Source organism: Mustelus asterias, chromosome 10 (genome assembly GCF_964213995.1).
Source record: "Mustelus asterias chromosome 10, sMusAst1.hap1.1, whole genome shotgun sequence".
Classification (NCBI taxonomy): domain Eukaryota; kingdom Metazoa; phylum Chordata; class Chondrichthyes; order Carcharhiniformes; family Triakidae; genus Mustelus; species Mustelus asterias.
The window spans coordinates 105,456,472-105,473,448 of NC_135810.1; the positions used below are offsets into that span (position 1 = coordinate 105,456,472).

The 16,977-nt window shown below is 42.0% G+C and overlaps 1 protein-coding gene across 1 annotated transcript in view; it reads left to right on the top strand.

The window, feature by feature from the left end:
• tsga10 (testis specific, 10) overlaps positions 1 to 16,977 on the top strand; it is a 97,898-nt gene that overhangs the window by 31,181 nt on the left and 49,740 nt on the right. The window contains exons 4-8 of the mRNA XM_078221464.1: positions 1,959 to 2,024; positions 2,435 to 2,567; positions 6,451 to 6,671; positions 9,998 to 10,153; positions 14,987 to 15,160. Coding sequence (XP_078077590.1) covers positions 1,959 to 2,024; positions 2,435 to 2,567; positions 6,451 to 6,671; positions 9,998 to 10,153; positions 14,987 to 15,160 — 750 coding nt within the window. The remainder of the gene's footprint in view (positions 1 to 1,958; positions 2,025 to 2,434; positions 2,568 to 6,450; positions 6,672 to 9,997; positions 10,154 to 14,986; positions 15,161 to 16,977) is intronic.

The following is a 16,977-nucleotide window of genomic DNA, read 5'->3' on the forward strand; positions in this document are numbered from 1 at the left end:
GGCTTGGCCACAGGAGACAAAGGGTAGCAGTCGAAGGGTCTTTTTCCGGCTGGAGGTCTGTGACCAGTAGTGTTCCGCAGGGCTCTGTACTGGGACCTCTGCTATTTGTGATATATATAAATGATTTGGAAGAAGGTGTAACTGGTATTATCAGCAAGTTTGCGGATGACACAAAGATAGCTGGACTTGCGGACAGCGATGAACATTGTCGGACAATACAGCAGGATATAGATAGGCTGGAAAATTGGGCGGAGAAATGGCAGATGGAATTTAATCCAGATAAATGCGAAGTGATGCATTTTGGAAGAACTAATGTAGGGGGGAGTTATACAATAAATGGCAGAGCCATCAAGAGTATAGAAACACGGAGGGACCTAGGTGTGCAAGTCCACAAATCCTTGAAGGTGGCAGCACAGGTGGAGAAGGTGGTGAAGAAGGCATATGGTATGCTTGCCTTTATAGGACGGGGTATAGAGTATAAAAGCTGGAGTCTGATGTTGCAGCTGTATAGAACGCTGGTTAGGCCGCATTTGGAGTACTGCGTCCAGTTTTGGTCACCGCACTACCAGAAGGACGTGGAGGCTTTAGAGAGAGTGCAGAGAAGGTTTACCAGGATGTTACCTGGTATGGAGGGTCTTAGCTATGAGGAGAGATTTGGGTAAACTGGGCTTGTTCTCCTTGGAAAGACGGAGAATGAGGGGAGACCTAATAGAGGTGTACAAAATTATGAAGGGTATAGATAGGGTGAACAGTGGGAAGCTTTTTCCCAGGTCGGAGGTGACGATCACGAGGGGTCACGGGCTCAAGGTGAGAGGGGCGAGGTATAACTCAGATATCAGAGGGACGTTTTTTACACAGAGTGGTGGGGACCTGGAATGCGCTGCCAAGTAGGGTGGTGGAGGCAGGCACGCTGACATCGTTTAAGACTTAGCTGGATAGTCACATGAGCAGTCTGGGAATGGAGGGATACAAACGAATGGTCTAGTTGGACCAAGGAGCGGCACAGGCTTGCAGGGCCGAAGGGCCTGTTTCCTGTGCTGTTCTGTTCTTTGTTCTTTGTTTTATATGTTTAGTGTTGTAATATAGGAAAAATAGCAGCTGATTTATGCACAGCAAGGCCCCATTAACAAAAATGTTATAATGACCCAATAATCTATTTGTGTATGTATTATTGATTGAGAACAGAGAATAAATCCAGGGTTTTTCTTTGAACTAGTGCCTAATTTCTCATCTGAAAGATAATGGTTGGAATTCTCCGGCTGTTCATGCCCGCAGGATTCTCCAGTCCCACCGGCAGCGCACCCCTGCCCACGAGTTTCCCACTGGCATGGGGTGACATCATTAGGAATTCCCATTGACAGCGACTGGGCCAGAGAATCCAACTGCTAGCAAACAACGCACCACCTCCTGCTCGTGGGAAACATGCGGTTGGGAGGCCAAAGAATCTTGCCAAACATCTTCAATGGAGCAGCACTCCCTCAAGTACACTGGAGTGTCATCTTAGATTTTTGTGCTCAAGTCCTGGAGTGGGACTTGAACTCACAACGTCAGACACCAGAGTGCTGCCAACTCATCCACAGCTGACATATTATTAACATTACTTTTGTAATGTTATATTACTTCTAAGAAGGAATTTTAAGTTCATAGATTAATTTATTTCTTATATAATCACTGCAAATGTTGGAGCTCTGCAACAAATTCATTTTTATATCGCTGTCCATGCCTTAAAAGGTAATGAAAGGTTACATGAATGCAATGTTTACCTCATAATGCAGGTGATGTGCATCATAAGTGACTGTTGTATATCTTGCATGGTATGTAACTTTTGATATGCGTAACCTGCATTACGATGCAGGCATCACTTACTTGAAATACACGGAACAAATGTGATCATTTTACGGCCAATTTTAGATGGTACTGTATTGTTGAAGTATAATAATTGAATATCTTTATAATAGATTGAAATTGAAAAGCAAGAGAGGGACATTGTTGTGTTGGAGCAAGCCATCGTAAGACTCAGATCAGTAAGTGGTGCTATGTAATTTTGAAGACTCAAAATTGAAGTTGATTTAGTTTTCTTGATATTACAATAATAAATAACATTCTATTAGAATCTAACTAAGCTTGCTCAGGGTTTTAATCAGACTAGATTTCGACTAGCTTGACTTGATTTCTTGTAGAAAATAAATTCATTGTCAACAAAGCTATGTTATATCAGACAAAAATAATAGAGCCACATTTTCATGTTATTGAATCTGACTGCAAGTTTGTTGCACCCAATTTGGCTTGAGATTAGTTGGTTAGAATTTGGCTAGGATTGAGATCAGCAAAAAATTCAGATGTTAGTTGATAAATAATCGCATTTTTTAAAGTGGTTGGCACGTATTTTATAATAATCACCTCCTTTTAAAAGTTGCTTCTTTTCCATCTCCAGGATACAGCAAAATCGAAACAACAACTTGAGGAAATTAGAGCAGAACTACAGACGAAGACTGAAAGGGGCAATGGGGCATTAATTCACTTTCCGAAGTGCCAACCACATAAAGCTGAGCAGCTCCTTGATACAGGTTGGCTGTTGTTCGAAAAGACCGATTTAAATGTAGAAAAATTCACAGCTTTTGGCTTGCAAAAGAATTTGCCTACTGAAGTGTTAAATCACATTGTTGCTCCACATTTGGAGGTTCTACTTTGCTTGATCAGTATATCCTGAGATAGTATGGAGGTGTACAACAAGAATTTCTGAGTTCTAATGCTTGAACTGTGCTGAATTAGCTACTTTCAGCCCTTGTGATGATGGGTGGGAGACCAACCAGGCTGGAGAAAGATGAAAGTTGGCATTCCTGATTTAAAATTCAGTGACTCATGCTTGAAAAATGTGCAGGTTGTCATCAGATGACAGCATAATCAGACTTGATTTTTGAGTTTTCATAGTCAGGTAGCTTGTCTTACTTACTGTCCTGGGACAAAGATCTGTTGAGCAATGACTCCTGGTGGCCTTGATTCCATGTGGATTAGTGTTTTCAGCAGAGAAGGGTAAAGAAAGCTACAAATAAAAGGTAAATTCTTAAGTAACACAAAATATGGTCAAATGCTAGGTCAGTATAAGAGGAAAGGTTTTTTTGCAATAAAATCATTATATGCCTAAATTTTCACTCTTCGCCAGGGCATCTGCTGGCTATATTCTGAAAGCAACAATATAACATCAGATTTTTGATGGATTTTCAGGCTTTATTACCCCGTGTGGCATCTTTCTTTGAATGTTTGTACATTATCAATGCGCCATAACTATATGCACTTACTTGTGAAAACCAGACAATTAGCAAGCAGTAAGTCATTTGAGCAGTATTCTCATTGCTGTCAGATTGTTTGCTGACCCCTTTGACATTTGGTCTGAATTTTACCGTCCTGTCCACCATGGGAATTGTAGTGGGCGGCACCTGGACCATGCGAAGGTCCATTGACCTTGGGCGGGATTTTCCGGCCTTGGGGCGAACGTGGCCGGAATATCCCACCCTTTGTCCTGTTTGCAAGAATGACAATTTGTGTGAGCAAGTACTTTTAATTTGAGAAGGCATTAGTTTGAAATAGAATTGTAGATACATTAAGTCCTGCAACTTCTGTGAAATGGCTGCTAACACTTTGGGTGTAAATCCTTTGGTGATGTGTGCTTCCAAGATTTCCTGTTTTATTTAAGAGTTTCCCATGACAAAACTGGGCAGAGCCAACATGGATTTATAAAAGGGAAATCACGCATGACAAACCTATTGGAATTTTCTGAGGATGTTACTTGTAGCATAGATAAAGAAGAGCCAATGGATGTGATGTGTTTGGATTTTCAGAAGGTTTTGATAAGATCCCACTTGGGGAGAAATCCTCTGGGGCCGCTAGCTGTAGGTGGGATTCCCGATGGTCCACTGAATTGGGCCTGAGGGCCATAACGGGATGCTCGCCGGGTGTCAAATCCGTTGTGAGTCTCCCGCTCGCTCTGCCAGCCCCAATCAGGTTCTTTCTCAGAGCAAGTGGGAACCTGATGAATATTCAGAAATATTCATTGTAATGTCATTGCCGGATTTGAGACCGGATGCTCCGGCCTCCCAGTATGCTCCCGCCTCTTCAGCGGGCAGGCCAGTTGCGCTAAACAGTACAGGTCCTGACAAGCATGGACCAGGTGCCTTGGACACCAAGGGGTGGGGGGGGGGGGGGGGCAAGGAGGTGTAAGTACTGTGTCCATGTGTCCCTCTGCTGCTGCCTGTGCTGCAGAGGGACATGGAAGTTGGATGGGTTTGGGCTGGATGGAAGGGGTTGACCTCGGGAATCTCCTCTGGAATGGTGGTCTCGTGTCTGGACTTCCCTTCTTGCCATGGGAGCCTGTGGAGATAACTTTTAGGATGGTGATTTCGGGCAATATTCTTTTAAAAATCTTTATTATTGTCTGTGTTCTCTAAAACATTTGAAGTGGCATATTAATATCCATGCCCCCTGAACACCTGCAAAATTCTTCAAAATCACAGCAGTACTCCATTCTACAGAAGGGATTGCCCTTAGTTGATTTCGGAAGCTCCAGGTGTGACCAGACCTGTCTGAAGCACTCTGATTGACAAGAGATGTCAGTTTCACTGGGGAATTTCCTTGCTTTCTCTCAGAAACCCCAGCTACAATGAAACATCTTTGAACTGTTTTGACTGACAGGAGTATTCAGTTTCACTAGGGAGGTCCCCTTTCAAGCTTGAAAGAGGTTCAACTTCTATCTGGCCTTTTTGAACTGCTTCAGTTCACAGAAGGCTGACCTTGCTCTATACTCACCTTCCACTCCATTGAGTTTTATGAGGTTGTTTGACTGACAGCCCAAACTACATCAAAGTGTGGATTAGTTGGGTTTGTTTACATAAGGAACAGATGGTGAATTTAGAAAACTGACTGACAGCTCCAGGGGAGATCAAAGCCTGCAGACAGAATTTTTCTACATGGTGAGAGATTGGGAAGTGTTGGGTTTCCTTGTTCATGAGTGACTAAAAGTTAGCTTTCAGGAACAACAATCAATAAGGAAGGCAAATGTATGCTGGCCTTCATTGCAAGGGGATTTGAGTACAGGAGTAAATACGTCTAGCTGCAATTATACAGAGCCTTGGTGAGAATGTGCCTGGAGTATTGTGTACTGTTTGCCTTCTTTTCTAAGGAAGGATATACTTACCATAGAGGGAGTGCAACAGAGATTCACCAGACTACTCCCAAGGATGGCAGAACTGCCTTATGAGGAGAGATTGAAGAAACTGAGTCTATATTCCTGAGAGTTTCAAAGAATGAGAGGTGATCTCATTGATCTTACAGGGTGTGACAGGGTGGTGAGTCAAGAACCAGGGGACACAATCTCCCAGTAAGAGGCAGGACATTTAAGACCGAGTTGAGGAGGAATTATTTCACTCAGAGGGTGGTAAATCTTTGGAATTCTCTACCCCAGAGGGCTGTGGAAGCTCAGTCATTGAGCATGTGCAAGACCAAATTCAGTCGACTTCTGGATACTAATGACATCAAGGGATATAGGGATAGCACAGAAAGTAGTATTGGGGTAGATGATCGGCCATGGTTGAAATGGTGGAGCAGGCATGATGGGCTGAATGGCCTAATCCTATTCCTATGTTTGTTATTTTCCATTTTTCTGAGTGAGTAATCATTCCAATAATTCAAAATTTATTTATTCATTGGCCTGAGCCTTCTGATGTCTCGAGCAGTGAAATCTGGGCTTGTGGTGTGCATTGAAACCTTGCAGAAGACCTGACATGCTGAAATTTCCTGAGAAGTTTAAACTTCCGATGGGCTGATTTACATTGCCCTGAACCTTCTGCCAAAGTCTCTGACAATGACCTCGGCGCCAGAGGCTTGAGTCAGATATGTGGGACTTACCTACACAACCAGGCATTTCTCCATAACCAGAAAGTGTTAAATTGGTTAATACTTGCTGTACCCTCATGATTAACCAGCGAAATTGAACTGAGCACCACAACCATCCATCCCGACTATCCACCTATACCTGACTCCACTATCCACCCAAACCAACTACCCGCTGAGGTCTAGATTTGAGCCCAAACCAATGGAATGAAAATCTCAATGTAGAAGGTCTGTGTGAAATTATCTTGACTAATCTCAATCCAGGTTCCGCAGCATAAAGATTGACCAGAGATGAAAGTAAAAATAGTGACTGATGTGGGACATTTGAAAGAAAAAGTCACTCTAGTTTAATTAGGGTTATTCTACTCTGCTAGAGTACACTTTAATTTTAGTATTTTTGCTGCTGATCTAGGCATGTTGTGTGGTGAAATTAGTTGTTAAGGTGGAAAAACTCGGAATTCCCTGCTTCACTGAGTTTTTAAAAAAAACAAGAGAATAATGGCTTTAGCAGTTTGCAATACAAAATAGTTGATTATACCAATGTTTCTGTTTGTTTCATTTCAGGTCTTGAATTGGTTCCAGAATTAGAAAACCGGGTTCAAGTGCACTCGTATGAGCAAAATAAATCTCCTTTTCTTTTAGATACATTTGTGAAGAATATAGCACAAGAAAGAGATTTCTATAAAACTGAGGTAGAATACTTATTGAAGATGCTGCGAAACAAACCTTCAGGCCAATGCAATTCATCCAGAGGACGTAGTCCGCTGCGATCATCTCCTGTGAAGGTACTTCACGTGAAATATAGTTATTATATCTAGATTGTGTCATAGAGTCATAGAATCCTACAGTACAAAAGGAGGCCATTTGGCCCATCGAGTCTGTACCGACCACAATCCCACCCAGGCCCTATTCCTGTAACCCCATGCATTTACCCTGCTAATCCCCCTGACACTAAGGGGTAATTTAGTATGGCCAATCAGAGTAACCCGCACATCTTTGGACTGTGGGAGGAAACCAGAGCACGCAGAGGAAACCCACGCAGACATTGGGGAGAATGTGCAAACTCCACACACAGTGACCCGAGGCCGGAATTGAACCTGGGACACTGGCACTGTGAGGCAGCTGTGCTAACCAGTGTGCCACTGTGCCGCCCTAAAGTTTCCTTAAAGATATACATTATAAAGGCAGAGAGGGAGGGGCATGCAGAGACGAGACTTTGCCTGAGTGAAATGTGGACTGACTGTGTAGATAGGAATTTGGTTCAGATGGTAAGTTCTGGTAAACTTTTCAAAATTTAAATTTAGATTTTAGACTCTTTCAATTAATGTTACTTTAATAGCCTCGTTAAAAGGGAGCTGTCTGAAGTGGCAATTGTCTGTCAATCAGCTGAAAGTTGTTGCCCCCAAAATGTGATGTGTGGACAGAGTGTATGGGTGTGGTTGTAAATTTGGCTGAGATGGGCGTTCGGTGCAGGGGGGCAAAGAGATGCATTTTTTTAATACTTCAGCAGTTGTTGAGGTCCTTCCTTGTCTTCAAGCTGGGTGAGTGCAACTTTCTATTTTATCTGTGTAAGTTATTAACTAATTGATGAATTAAATATATACAGTTGGACAAAAATGACAGGATTGGTGGTACATCATGATTGCAGTATGTGGGAATGTAGGGAATGCACTACAATTTCAGACAATCTTGTCTGCAGTTTAAGCAACTTTGTCTCCCAGTTGCGGAGTTGGAGTCTGGGTCGCGGACATTGTCAGCTTCAGCGATAGGGAAAGTAACCTGGATGCTTTGTTCCAGAAGAAAGTCACTCCTCTTAGGTTAGGTAGAACTTTAGAGTTGGTCAATGGTCAGGGAAGCAGGGTGTGTGGCAGAGAATCGGACAGGTAAGGGGAACCATCGTGTAGTGATGGAGGAGCCTCAGCCCCTGTATTTATCCAACGGGTACAAAGTGCTTTATACCTGTGTGGATGAAAAGGACTTGCAAGGTGGATGAAGGGACTGACCATGGCACCATGCCGAAGGATGCCATTCAGGTATGGGGAATGAAAAGCCATGTGGTAGTGATAGGAGACAGTGTAGTCAAAGGGATTGATGCTGTTGTCTGCATTTGAGAGCGTGAGTCCAGGTGGCTGTGTTGCTTGCCTAGTGTCAGGGTTAAGGACATCTGCTGTGGACAGGAGAGGAACTTGCAGTGGGAGGAGGAGGATCCAGTGGTCATGTCCAGATTGGTATCAACGATATAGGTAGGACAAAGAAGGAGGTTCTGAAAAATGAGCAGCTAGTGACTAAATTCAAAAAGCAGAACCTCAAAGGTAATAGATAATCTCTGATTACCACCTCAGCCACAAGCAAATTGGCGCATGTAAATAAGATTAGAGAATTAAATGCATGTCTTAAAAATTAGTGTGGAACAAATGGGTCTTGTTTCCTGGGCACTGGCAGCAGTATGGAGGAAAATGGGAGTAGTACCAGTGGAATGGTCTTCACCTGAAACATACTGGGGACTAGGGCAGTCAAAAGGGCTTTAAACTAAATAGTGGGAGTGAGGGACGGTGTGAGAAATTAAAAAGAGAGGAGAAAGTAAGAGAGCAGGATAGCAATAAGGGAAATGGTTATCCAAGTGTGTCAGGAAGGGATGGAACAGATAAGCATAAGAGTGCACCAGCAGTTTAGGCTAGAGATGGCAAGAATAAGTCAGAATTAAACGGACTCTTATCTGAATGTATACAGCATTTGCAAGAAGGTAGATGAATTGATGTCACAAATAGAAGTAAATAAGCATGGCCTGATTGTCTTTACAGAGATGTGGCTGCAGGGTGACCAGGGCTGAGAACTGAGAGTTCAAGGGTATTCAGCATGGTCTACGTGTTTAGTGAACTCAACTACCAAACTTTCTGTGCAATGTAGAGCAGTCAACAATGCCAACAGAGCTGCTAACTAGAGAAAATAATGATCGAATTGGACATCTTTTGGTCAGAAATTCCTAGATCATGTTCCAGTTCTGCCTGGTCCCAGGAATGTCTAGAATTATTTCCAGATCCGTGAACTTCACCCTTAAAGAAAGCTCTCAGAAGCCAGGATTGATCACCCAGTGATCTCATATCCTGGGAGCTGCCCCAATGTTACCCAAATCTAATCTGCAGTTTTCCTGGTTCTTGGGTTCAAGATCCTAGGTTCTCCCCTTCCCAAAATTACTACTAGACCCTGAGACCTGATCCCAGTACTCCCAAATGTGATAGATTATGTATCCATATTGATCTAGTTAATAAAACATGGCTTTTCTAATAAAATTTATGAATTGTTGTAAGAAATGTATGGGAGACTTGCCAGTAAAATATTATTACTTCTTAGTCACAAGTAATCTTGCATTAACACTGCAATGAAGGGAGAATTTGGCATGACCAATTCACCTAACTTGCACATCTTTGGACTGTGGGAGGAAACCAGAGCACCCGGAGGAAACCTACACAGACACAGGGAGAATGTGCAAACTCCACACAGACAGTGACCCAAGCCGGGAATCGAACACGGGTCCCTGGCGCTGTGAGGCAGCAGAGCTAACCACTGTACCACCAAGAAATTTGCATTTATATATCAGTTCTCAAATTAACAGGTGATATGGCATGAATTGCCATTTGTGGAAAAGAGTCGCAAACTTCTACCATTGAGGTCATGGTTGATCTGCAACTTAACTACCTTGGTCCCATATCCCTTGTACCTTTTGGTTAACAAAAGTCCTATCAATTTCAATTCTAAAATTAACAATCCAGCATCAGGTGCCATTGTTGGAAGAGCGTTCCAGGCTTCTACCATCTTTTTGTGAAATTGTTTCCGAATTTCAATCCTGAAAGGTCTGGTTCTAATTTATAGATTATACTCCCTAGTCCTGGACTCCCAACTGGAGGAAATGCTTTCTCATGATCTACACTAATTCCAAAAGCATTTGAAGAGCCTTAGAAGGTATCTATGACTTTTGGCAGCACTTGTATATTTAAAAGCCCATTGATTGGTTTGATTTCTGAAAGAGAAAAGTAACATTCATGCAGGAAGTATTGTACTCTTTTCTGGCTTCTTGATGATCAGTTTACTTTCTGTCGTTTTTCAAAATCAGGGAGGAAGCTATGAGTCTGAACTCATGTGCATTATTAAAGAGCGTGATGATCTTCAAGCCATGTTAAATAAATATGAAAGGCACATGGCAGAAATTCAAGCAAATGTCAAAGTTTTAACTGCAGAAAGAGACCAAAGCAAACTCTTGTATGAGCAGGTAAGTAACAACATTATTACATTCATTGTCTTTTGTGTGTGATATTTTAATATTGGTGTCTATTTTTATACACAAACTTGATCAAACTCTTCTGTAACTTGTTGCTGTGCATCAAATGTGTTCTGTAACTCCAGAAGCCCATTTCTTCTTCCCTGACTTTGCTTCCACAAGCAGAGATCACCCTGTAGTGTTTCATTGATGTACAAGCCTTGATGGTGATCTTTAGCAGCAAATGTGTGATTGGAGCATGACAGTAGAGCTTGCTCTTAACTCCACCTAACAATAATACAGTTGATCTTCCCTTAAACATACCCTCTCGAGACCAGCTGAAAAAAATCAGGCTACTGACGCTGGGAGAGTTTGATGATTTGCTGCATTCGGAAAATGAAGGAACAGCCAGGTTGAGTTGAACATCTGATTTTTAAAAAATGACGATACACCATAGATTGTTCCTTTATATTCATGTTTTTCACAATGCAGGTTGTTTCTATCATCGTAACCAGTCCAAAAAGATCTTCAGTTCCGGATAATGGATGTTGAGTTTCACATTTCCTGAATTCACCCAGTGAAGGAATAACTGGTTCTATGCCTTCCAAATCTTTGCCACCAGCGGTTTCCACACCCTCCCTCAACTGAATCTCACTAATTCAGTAATGTTCTTGTTGTTTGTAGCTGCTTGGTTTTCTTCAAATTCAGTTTTCTGCTTCCTGTTTCTGAAATTCCCAACTATTGCATTCTTCTCTAACAGAGAGCACTACTTTCTGCAGACCATTCAACACATTTAAAGCAGTTCACAAAAGACGCCCTTGACCCCTGCTCCTATGCTTAATGTGGGGAGAGTATGGCTTGCTGGATATCTTTATCGTGGTCTATGAACTCTTATCATCTGCCTTTGCAGGAACTTTCTGTACTCGGAGTTGAAGCACTGAATAATATCATAGTCCATTGGCCATTGCATTGGGTTGGTGAACGGGGGAACAGTGGTGGAGAGAGAGTGCACGGTGACTGATTTGAAGATATTTGTCTGTGTAGGGACATTGTCAATGAAAACCAGCACTTTACCTTCAACTTTCCTGTTGACTAATCTGATCCAATCAGTTGGTGTCTCTGGTCATTCAGAACTTTTTGTTAATCGTGTATATATGTTGCAGCAGCTGGGACCTTTTGCTACACTAACTAAAATAAGTGGGCTTATGAATGGCTCCATCTGTGTTCTTCCCCTAGTGGAAGAGTGACTTATCGGCCGGAATTTTGCCACCCCGCCCGCCACGGGAATCTGAGCGGGTGAGAAGCGGAACATGGAAAGGTCTGTTGACCTCGGGTGGGATTTTACGGTTTTGGGATGAGCGGGGCCGTAAAATCCCATCCAATTATATCCTGTCTGAGAGATATTTTCTCATCATTGTACAGAACCACAGTCCAAGAGACATGTATAACTGAAACTGGACATTATCAGTTAATTCCCGGTAAAACTCTGGCTAATGCTGATGAGGCTAGTCCAGTTTTGTCAATGTTATGTCTCTTGAACTATAGTTCTTAATGTGGATGAAAAAAACCTGCCTGACATTCATTTATAATAATCTATATCAGCCCCAACCTTTTATCTGACAACTGTCTTAAATTTTAAATCACACCTGTAGACAAATTGATTCAAACTTCCATTTGAAGTTTTTGATACAGAGAGATCTGGCACATTTTTCAATATTTTGTGCAGAGCATATCACTCAACATCTTACACATTCTGGCTGTTTTAAGTCAGCGAGATATATATATCTAGATTTGTTTTATCTGGATTTTTATTACATCTCCAACAATAGCAGCCTTGTTCCCCGCCCCCCCCCCCCCCCCCCCCTTGCTGGCACGGTTGCCCTAGTGCTCTTTGTTTTGCAGATTGTGGTTGGCAATTTTTCCTTATGTTCCAAATTATGGATGGAAATAAAACAAAAAACAGAAAATGCTGAATCTGTGGACTCAGAAGCAAAGTTAACACTTCAGGTTGATGCCCTTTAACTAAATTTTAACTTTCTGTCTCCAGAGATGCTACAGTCCTGCTAAGTATTTCTGTACTTTATGATCATCAGTATCCACAGTGATTTCCTTTGTATTGTACTTGGCTGCAGTGGACACATTCCAATTTCCTCATCCCTTACCTCCACACGCCTTCTCCCACATCGCAGTTTATGTGCAGATTGAGGAGCTGTCTTCTTAGTGGGCAATTTTTAAAATCTATTTGTTCACGGAATGTCAGCATCGCTGACAAAGCCAGTACTTGATGCAAACCCCTAATTACCCTTGAGAAGATGGTGGTGAGCTGCTTTCTTGAACTGTTGCAGTCCATGTAGGTACATCCAAGGTGCTATTGGGGAGGGAATTCCAGGATTTTGACCCAGGGAAAGTAAAGGAACAGTTACATAGTTCCAAGTCAGGATGGTGGGTGCCTTGGAAGCAAATCTGCCAGTGGTGATGTTCCCATGCATCTTCTGCCCTTGTTCTTCTAGGTGGTTGAGGTCACAGGTTTGGAAGGTGCTGTCAAAGGAGCCCCGATTAGTTGCTGCTTGCATCTTGTAGATGGTGCCCACTGCTATCACTGCAGGTAGTCAACAAACTTTGGGAGTGAGGTGGTGACTTATTCACTGCAGAATTCCTAGTCTCTGACCTGCTCTTGTAGCTACACTATTTATATGGCTGGTCCAGTTCAGTTTCTGGTCAGTGGTATCCCCAGGATGGTGATAGTGAGGGATTTAGCAATGGTATTGCCATTGAATGTCAAGGAGAGGTCGTTGAATTCTCTGTGGCTGGGAGTTAGGGTTTCTCTCATTTGAATATGGGGATCAAGGAAATAATGTCTAAAAAGGGGTATGAGAGAAATAATTTGAATTTTAAAGAGGACTGCAAGGTGCCGGAGAGAGATATTAGGGAGATGCAGAGAATGTGTCAATTTTTAAAACAGGTTAACTAAGTTGGATGGGAAGTGGCGAACATGGAAATGTGACAACCATCTCCAATTTGGTGCGCTGTCAATTTACCCACTCATTTCATGTTCTTTTCTTGAGCAACTGGTGATTCCATTTCCCACCTCTCTCCCCAAGTCTGTTTAAGTAAGATTTGGAAAAGGAACCACCTTTAGGCACTTGCACTTGACTAAAGGGACCTAACCTAAATATGGTGGATGCAATAAAATTTATAAATTGCAGATATGATGTGGCTGAGTGTCACATGATCAAATCTTCAAGAAACATACCCAGCCTGAACTGCCAACTCTATACTGAATTCAGGCCTTTCTATTCTGAGCTTAACAACTCCTCCCAAGCTACAGGAGTTTGTTTGAACTTCTTGCCTTTCTTTGTGTTCTATCTTTTTCTCTTCATCTCCCACATCTCCACTCACTCTCCCCAAACATTGCTCAAAGAGAAAGATGGAGATGAGCAAGCTTGGAGAGAGGGATGTAAACGGCGACAGCAGAGCTGGCCTTGACCAGGAATCATGTGCGCTGAACGAAACTGGAGTGGGATATCAGCAGCTAGTTTGAAATGAATGGACTGCATTCAAATCAAAAATTCAAAAAAGAAATCAAGATATGACTTCATGGGAAAGGTAGGTAAGTGATTGTCTGGTGGGTATTTATTTCTCTTTTCTTTCTCACAGGGCATTGGTTTAAACTAAGAGCCAGGGAATTAAAAATGTAATCGGGATAAGGAAAACAATAAGTGAATTAATGTATTAACACAGAGCAGCTTCACCTGAGTGCAGAGTTCACTAAGTGAAAAAGAATTTGAGGCCTAACTTCCGAGCTCCAGGGCATTGTATTGGGGGGAGTTACCCCAAAGATGTACTGGCGAACCCCCTTCGGAAGTTCACAGGTAAAATCTGCAGGGCAATTGCCCAGAAGTGCACATTTCCCCAGGGCACTTGTCCTGCACTGGCAGCCATCTGCAAATGTGTTTTAAATCACAAACTTCAGACTGTTACATCAGTAATTACCTAAAAAAAAAAGAACTTAAACGTCTTTTAACTTCTGGGTAACTATTGCACAGACCTACAACAACCCGTAGGATACTCCCCCGACATCCCAAAGGTCTCCCTCCATTCTATTTCCCCCACTTCCACCCCACCTCCCAACTAACCCCATGCATGTGATTTTCCCCACTCCCGAAGGACTACATCCCCTGACAAGAACTCCCTGAGTCAGAAGGTCAGGTGAGATGGGATTTCAGGTAAGAAACTGGGAATAGAGTGAAAATCCAACACTGATTGGTGTTTTAAGGAACTTCAGGCTCGGTGAATGTGGGAATTTAGTGAGGCGAGAGTAAGATGTGCTTATTTGATGTATAAAATAAACATAGATAAGTAGGGTTAGAGTAGGACTATGAACTATATTACAAGACCTGAAGCATAAAACTAAATTTAATAAATTAAAGCAAGGCTTTTGTTTAGAATAAAACTATAGTATATAATTTGGTGATGTTTCAAAACGTGGATACCTACTGGTTAAATAAGAAACAATGGAGGTGGCTGGGCGGGTTGTAGCTGAAGCATGCAGCATCTTAATAGAAATGCTGAGAGCAAGACATTAATGTGATTCTTAACAAGGTCCAGAATGATCAAAGGCTTGGATTTCATGGTGCGAGATGCAAAGCCTTCGTTGTGAGGGTGGTGTGATTTAAGGTGTAACTGTGAGTTTCTGTATACTTTTGCAAGTATTTGTGTTTTCTAACTGCTGATGAAGACGAGTTCATTTCCAGTGTAACTCTGTGTTTGGGACATATTATGAATTTGCAAGAATTGATGCTTTTAAAAAAATATTTGTTATGCTAATTGCATAAAATAACCCAGGCCCAGGAAGAGCTCACTAGACTACGCAGGGATGCTGCCAAGTCTCCGAGATCTCCGAAAAACAGCCTGACAGCGCAGGATATACTGCGACGTTTAGAATGTGAGCGTGATGAAGCTGTTGCAGATTTGCGGAGGATGACCACGGAGCGAGACAGTCTTCGTGAACGATTGAAGGTAAGGGAAAGCACAATTTAAACCGAAAATGATTTATTCAGCCAAACAAGACATTAGCGTTGTTGTTAGGTGATAATTATTAGGTAATCCCTTTTACTGCTTATGGACAGCTAGAAACAGTATTGCCGGAATTTTACCACCTCACCCGCCCGAGGCTTGTAGGATCCCACCCAAGGCCAATGGAGAATGCCGTTCTGCGAGCCTCGCCCGCCTCCGAATCAGGACGAGCGTGCTGGTAAAGTTCTGGCATATATGTCTAATAATTATTCATTCTATTTACATAACATTGATCCTAAAAGCTCATAAGAACCTTGCATCTAATTCTCAGATATGTAGGATTTGGTAAGGAATTATGAAAATGGTTTCTCTAAGTCTGTTAACTACCTGGCCTTAAATGTGGGAAACGGCCTAAACTGAGCAAAGGCATGATATTTCATCTTACAACCATTATCCTTGAGGTCTGCTTGCAACTGTATCTTTAATGTTTGATTCCTTCCTCCTCTGTTCAGTTATTTGAACAGGGATGAGACAGGAATGAGGGGTCTCATGGCTTTTCATATCATTTATCACTTTATTTTGTTTTATTCTGCATGAAATTACACCTCATACTCCATTCCTGCCCACACAAAATGAAATGGATCTGCTCCCATGACTCTACTGTGTCTGTGGTCCATATTTTGAAATTGTCCTATTTCTAACCTGGAATTTTAAAAACATGTTTTGATTAAAATGCATGCTTTCCACGATGATCAACCTTTGTTTATATTTACATACCAATTACATCTTTTGTACTAACTTTTCCATGAGGTTTGTTAACTTTGGGCAGGTAGAAATATCTAAGTATAGAAAATTAGCTGGTTATCACATTCAGTCTGCATTATGTCACTTTTACAATGCATATACTTTCACACCATAATGTCAGGATTTTCAGACCGTGTTTGTATTTTGCAAATATTACGTAATATATATCTTCTGTCAAGCAGTACACTTGGCCAACCTGTACTACATTATTTTACAGCCTTTAATAAAGTTGAGTTTTGTTACCTTAATGTGCCAACCAGAATGTAATTTAGAGGTGTGTAATTCTGCCATGGGCTTCCTGCCAATGTTAATTTGGTCTTTGATAGTGCAAATCTTCCAAATTAATTATTTCATCATTAATGGCTGTGCTTTCAGCTGCTTTGTCCCTGAGCTCTGGAATTCCCCCAGTAAAACTCCCCATACCCCTTTCCTCTTTTTAGATTATGGTGATTGTCCCTTCAAGGATCAATCTGTGGAGTAAGCATCACCCGGGGAACCAATAAGGGTGGAGGATCAATCACCCTGGTGAGCTTGGGTTTCTGGTCCAAAACCTTCTCGGGAGCTGATTGGCAGCCATGAGGCTGAAAGCCTCTGTATTATGGCTATATGTAAATAAAAGTTGCAGTTGTTATTTCCCTAACTGGTGAAGAGGAATTATTACATTGGCAATGAGGATAAAAGAGAAAAAAAGTGGTCCTAAGAGTGTGAGTATAAAGTCACACTGAAGTTCAGTTCAAGTTGAGAAACAGAAGACCGTTTGCATATGCCTCTATTCGGACGGATGGATCCTTTTAATGCCTCTGTGGAGGATTGAATGCAGGACATTGAATGTTTGGGCTACCATTTTCAGGCTGATGGAATAGAAGAGAATGGGAAGAGAGAGGCAATCCTTCTGCGAGCGTGTGTGGGACCCAGGCCTACAATTTAACATGCAGCCTCACATCGCCAAACACACCCAACTCCAAGTCATTCACTGAGATAACTGAATTGGTGAAACCACACTATCACCCAAAACC